Below are 6188 nucleotides of genomic sequence, written 5' to 3'. Positions count from 1 at the left end.
TCTCATGGAAATTTTTGTGTGTCTCTTGCTAGGTACATGATATGATATACTCTTATGTAATGGTTTGGTTTGACGCCTATTTTTGTTAGCATATGGAAACCAAGATTCAATTCAAGAGGAAATTGTCTTTAAAAGACCTAAATTGGTTCATTTGCGGGTATTTACACCAACCTATATCCGGTAATATCTTTCCTTACTCTTCCTCTAATGGTTGGTGATTTATTAGACATTTGTTGGTTTATTGGATTGATTTCTTTCTTTTCCCCTCTCTTGGACTCTTTGGTTTATGTTTGAGCATATTGTCTCATTTAATCTTGAGGGAGGGTATTCTATCGTGTTTGGTGGGATGTTAATTCATGTATGTCGTGCACTTGAGTATATGCATTTCCTTGTTTTTTCTTATATTTCGAAAAATCTAAAAAGATTTTTGTTTACTTTAAAGGTAATTTTGGCAAATTGTGTTTTGTTTATTTTTATTTTGGACATTCTATTTTGGAAGTTGTATTCTTGAATGTTTTTTTTCCTAAGTAGAAAATGTGTGAAAAGTTTGAGTGTGTCATTGGTTAACTCTAGCTTAGGATATTATATGCTAAGGTAGTCGGCTTAAGAACTTTTGGGTTCCATGAAGCCTCAGTTCACGGGAATGTGGTAAGATGGAGTTGCTCTTCATAGTGGATTTGAAACCCTTGGTTAGTAATTTCTATGTATCACTTGTGAGTTTCATTTGTTCTAGCCTCCATCACCTTGTTTAGCGGCAATTAAGGATCCTTAGCTACCATGTCTTAATCCTTGTTTTGACCTCTAGCCCCAAGATCGTGACCGAGCCCCTCTAGGGGAGGACAAGGGCATTGTTTATTTTCATTTTCTTCTTTTTGTTTTGTTACAAATTTTGTTTTTATTTTTCATTTGCCTATCTTGCTAATCATTTGAGCCTATTCCCTTTCTTGATTATAAGCCACATTTCAAAGCTAATGACCTTTTGTTTCCCTAACCATTTAGTTTTGTGAAACATTTTGGTTTGAGGGTTTGTTTTGTGTTAAGATGGTTTAAATGAAAATGAGAAATTACTATGCTATTCTGGGCCAAGCAAGAAAGTAATAAGTATATCTTGTGTTTAATTAAGAAAATGCATTCAAGAAAAATCCGTTCATAGTTAAAAAAGGCAAGGACGTTAAATAAGAGTTAAAAATTCCATAAAATTAGAAAAGAAACAAAAACAAAAAAATATTTTAGTTGGTTTCAATTTTCTTCCCTTGTTTAAGCATTGAGGACAATACTTCGTTCAAGCTTGGGGGGGGGGGGAAGCGTTACTTCATTTTTGTATATATTTTGTGTTGTTGTTGAGTAAGCTTGGGAGAGATGGTATTTTTGTTTGAGGTGTTGTGACTTTTTTAGTTTGTTTTTGAGAGTTGGCCCCTCTTTTGCTTCACTTAGGAAATATCACCAAATTTTTCAAATTTTTACCCCTAGCCTTACGTTACAACCAATAAAAGACCCTTAGACCCTTGAGGGTTGAGTCAATATGGGTGGAGGGAGATAGTTGTCAAGCCTTTGGAGAAAGTGTGCATGGCTAAGATGTCGGGATTAACTTCTCAAGATTTTTCATTTTCTTTTTCTTTTTGCGGTTCCTTCGAGGAATCATGAGAAGCTAGCTTGAAGGTTAATTTGAAACTAGTGGAGAAAACGCGGCCCGATTTGTTGGGACGAGGGTGAATTGAGTCCTCATTAGTTCTCTATGCTTCGCATATGTTATGTTTCAATCAACCATTGACATCTTGGAACGTGCATACATTTGTCTATTTAGAAAGGTTTGCATTCACCGATATTTGTTCTATTTGTTCTTATCTCTTGTCCAAATATGAACTTGTGTTTTTTTTCTCTTTCTTATGTTCCTTTCTGTTTTCTTTTTTATTGCCTTGCCTTGGTTTTTGTCAAGAGTTGTGGGTTAAGCTCTTAGGAAACCCTCACGAGAGCACACTCGTCCTCTAGGGCAATCTAGAGGTTTAAATGACTTGTCTTTTGTTGTTAAAACTGACCGTGATTCCTATGAAAGTGAGTTAGTGTACATTCTCATTTCCTTTAGTGTATTAGCTTTGCTTGAATAATTCACTCCCTTTCTCTTGTGTTTCGTGTTAATTTGTTTGGTTACGAGCAAAAGATTAGCTTGGGGGAGTTTGATAAGTGACTTTATGTCACTTTTAAAGTATTTTATGCTTATTTTCCGGTTTATTTTCCAATAATTTTCCTCTTTTTAATCTTTATTTCTCTTATTTTCTTATTTTCGTCTTTTGTCTCTTTATTTTGAGTATATTTGTAGTTTTTAATATATTTTAGTTTAATTTCGTATTTTTAGTTATTAATTTCTCTTTTCTCTCATTTTCTTATTTTATTTTATTTCCATGTTTATTTTCTTTATTTTACCTAATTTAATTTTTTTTATTATTTCTTTTAGTTTTAATATTTCATTTTACTTTAATTTTATCCTTACTTTATTTTAGTTTAGCATTTTATTTTACTTTATTTTATTTTATTATATCTCTTGATTATTCCCTCGTGTTTTTGTTGTAGGTCGTGTTTGGTGTTGCGGGTTTGAGTCAAACTTCACAAGCTGCTGACCTTGCTGCCCATGTTGATGCCACCCTAACCTACACCACACCTATTCTTAACCTCTACCACACACTCCTCACCATCTCCCCTGCTCCTCCTTTCATCCCAATCAGCCCCAAATCTCATTACCCCTGCTTCACCGTTCACCAATTAACCCAAAAAAACCAAGCAGCCAACTCCCACGCAACAACAAACCCCCTTATCTCACAGACACCACAACCACCACTTCGCTCACCCACTATTTCACACCACGCACAGCCGCTCTAACCACCACCCACCATCGAGGCAGCAGCAAAACACAGCCACCAAAAGGAGCGGCATCAATAACACCACTCACTGCACCTCCCTAGCTCCACTCACAATACCATAAAACAGCCCGCATTCCAGCCCTCAAAACCAACCTTTCAACCCACAATAGTCCGCAACCACCAAACATGATTTCATCAGCCTCCCCTGCTCCAATTCTAACAGCAGCAACCACCATCAACAACCGACCATCATACACAGCTCCTTAATCTCCGAATTCAACTAGCAAACCGTCACAAATCAGCCCCAATTTGCACCTAGTTCGCCGCGGGTGCAGCCTCTTCCACAGCGGGCCCAATTTCAATTAGAGCTTAACATTTGAAGTGGGAGATGCCGAGGAGATGCCTGGGAGAAGGCGCGGCTCAGGCCACCGCCGGCGCGGCCTATTCTTCCACTGGCGTGGTCTTTGGGGTGTTTAACAAACCATATCACGAGCTTTGCACGTGATTATTAATTGAGATCGAACGGTCTTGATTTGATTCTCGATGATAGATGATGAGGATGAGCGGTGGCAGAATGATGATGATGATGATGATTGATGATGGAGCTTGATGGTGCGTTAAGCATGGGATTATTCCCACAAGCTAAGATATACACGCTATGCCTGCACAAAATAAGAAAGACATGTATATTACTTATTATTTGGATATCAAGAGTCAAAATTGTTTACACATATTAAGTGTACTTACTTGGAGATAATGCAATAGAAAAATTACAAAATCAAAACCATGAATACAAACATCCTAAAGAGTATCATGAGATGAACTTCCTTCTATATATACAGTTTTGATGCTCAGTCGTTGTCTTTCATTACGCTTAGAATGGTCCCTGATAAGAAGATAAAAAAGTTAATTAATTTCATAGATGATTATGAAAATGGAAGCTAGCTATGCATGTATGCATGTATAATTTAAATGATAATACCTAATAATTAGGGTTGTGGCAAATGAGGCAGGAGGACTTCTTTGTAAACTACATTTTTTGTAAATACACCACATCTTCCTCGAATATCTCCTTTGCTAACAAAAACTTTGATTGTTTCTTGTGATGTCCCTGTTGATAGTGCAACGTATAATTGTCCATGGCTGAAAACATGTTGGGGAAGATATATACCAACATGAGGAATGATTTGCCCTTGTGATTTATTTATGGTCAAAGCAAAACACAATTTTACTGGAATTTATTTTCTGATCATTTAAAATGGCAACTTCACATCTTCTACCGTTTTTAAAGGAATACTTGGAATGAATACTCGTGTCCCTTTGTGACTTCCAGTCAAAATTTCAGCCTCAATCACAGGATCCTTTAACTAAAAACATATTAACCTTGTCCCATTACACAATCCGCTACTTGTGTTAATATTTCTCAGAAGCATGATTGGTGAACCAACTTTCAACCTTAGAATATGTGGTGGCAAACCACCAAAGGATAAAGTGAAGGAGTTTATACAGTACCTAATCCCAAGATCTAATGCATAACACATAAAGAACATATAATCGTACCTTTGAAGCGTGATTCCACGTGCGATCGAGCAAGAACAATGGGAGATAAAGAACCCCAAGCGTGATTCCTCTACTTGGTCCACGGGCAAAATTGAACCTCCACTAATGCCAGTTAGTCGTAATTGAACGCTTCAATCAACCTTCAACGGATAAGAGAGACACAAGCTAACCACAAACCACCACGACAAACACCACGAGCAACCACAAGGGGGACGCCGCACGTACGGACGTGAGAGGAGAGGGTAGGGCCATGAGGTGAGGAGAGTGGATAGGGTTTTTGGGACATGGTTGCTTTGATGTCAAACTTACTATAAGTTAATTATGACTTACTGTAACCCTAGGCATGAATCTTATTTATAGATCACATCTCTAAATAAGAGTCTATGTCAAGCCCAAACACCTTATCCCAAACACACTACTCTAGCCCAACATTTTACATGGTATGTCATAATCTCATGAGGCCCATTAATGGGCCTTTTACTTGTTTAACCCAATACCCTTGTGTGTGACCTCATATGATCCATTCTATTGGGCTTCGACTATTTAACTAGCCCAAAGATCATTTGTCATATTTAGCAACTAACAATGGCGACCCAAAAGAATGAAGTTATTATCTCCATAATAATGATCCTTGCTATATCTAGTATTTGCAATTATCGAAGACATAACTCCTTTATAATGAATTCAAGAATTCTTACTGATAGACATTTTGACGATCTTCTGAAATGGAGTCACATGAGTAGTAGATTTTTTCTTCTCTGACGAAATCTTGAAGTATCTTCTCATTTAGCGTGTCAACTTCGTCATTTGTTGGAGTTATTATAGCTCTTTGTTCCATGTATGAAACATCACCTACGTGCTCAGTTAGGTTTAAGAATATTTGATGGATTAGATTATTAACTGAAATTTGATCACCATTTCCTACACATATTGAAGCTGGTAACTTTATCATGTCTTCATCAACTGTATGCTCACATCCATCTCCAACTCTTAAAAGAAACGATGAAAATTCTTGATCATGTATTCATCTCATATTTTGAGTGAGATGGAGTAGCTGAGCATGTCTCCACAGTGTTGACCTGACCAAACACGCATCTATAGTTTGTGCCATTGTTCCTTTTGGTACAACAGGTAAAATTTGTCCAAAATCTCCACTAAACACTATAACCTTGCCATCAAATGGAATATCAACCCCTGATAGATCTCTTAAACTACGATCAATCGCTTCATACACATGTCGATTAGTCATTGTTGTTCATCCCATATTATGACAGCAGCATACTTGACCAATTGCGCCTCTACATCTTGTTTACTAAACTTCCAAGTTGACGAAGCATGTAGCGCAACCAGAATACCAAGAGTTTTATGAGCGGTTTTTCCTTGATGCAATAGTGTAGAAGCAATACCTGAGCTGGCTACTGGTAATCCAAATTTCCCTCTAAGCTTGACTGTTGCAAGAATGGCTCGATATAGATAGGTTTAACCTGTCCCACCTAGACCATCTACAAAGAAAATTCGACCATTCTATACATCAATAGCTTCCATAATGATATCAAATAAAGACGGTTGGTCGTCATTAAGATGCTCAGCACAATGCACATCTTCAGGGGGCACTAGTGCTGATAATCCATCATGTATGGCTCTAGCTACTTCTGCGTTTCCATCCAATCGCATGTTTATTTTAGGTAAGTTGAAGTCATTACACTCTTTCCTAATTATTTTAACATGCAATTTATGTCATAGAGAACTTAATCACATACCGGATCTGGATTT

The 6188-nt window shown here is 37.2% G+C and overlaps 1 protein-coding gene across 1 annotated transcript; it reads right to left on the bottom strand.

Annotated features, from left to right (window-relative positions):
• Positions 1-5109: 5109 nt before the first annotated feature.
• On the bottom strand, positions 5110-5664 carry LOC110694854. Its single transcript, XM_021872018.1, has 2 exons — positions 5495-5664; positions 5110-5404 (listed from the first exon to the last, which is right to left on the bottom strand). Exons 1-2 carry the CDS (start codon positions 5662-5664, stop codon positions 5110-5112), a joined length of 465 nt encoding a protein of 154 aa, XP_021727710.1.
• Positions 5665-6188: the final 524 nt, after the last annotated feature.

The sequence above is a fragment of the Chenopodium quinoa genome, unplaced genomic scaffold (genome assembly GCF_001683475.1).
Source record: "Chenopodium quinoa cultivar QQ74 unplaced genomic scaffold, ASM168347v1, whole genome shotgun sequence".
NCBI lineage: Eukaryota > Viridiplantae > Streptophyta > Magnoliopsida > Caryophyllales > Amaranthaceae > Chenopodium > Chenopodium quinoa.
This window is presented reverse-complemented; position numbering and strand designations above follow the sequence as displayed.

Bases quoted from the DNA above. Each gene is read 5' to 3' on its own strand.
- LOC110694854 (XM_021872018.1), bottom strand. From the start codon at position 5,664: ATGACTAATCGACATGTGTATGAAGCGATTGATCGTAGTTTAAGAGAT. The intron at 5,405-5,494 runs GTCAACACTGTG...GTTTCTTTTAAG, and splicing joins ATAGATGCGTGTTTGGTCAG to AGTTGGAGATGGATGTGAGC.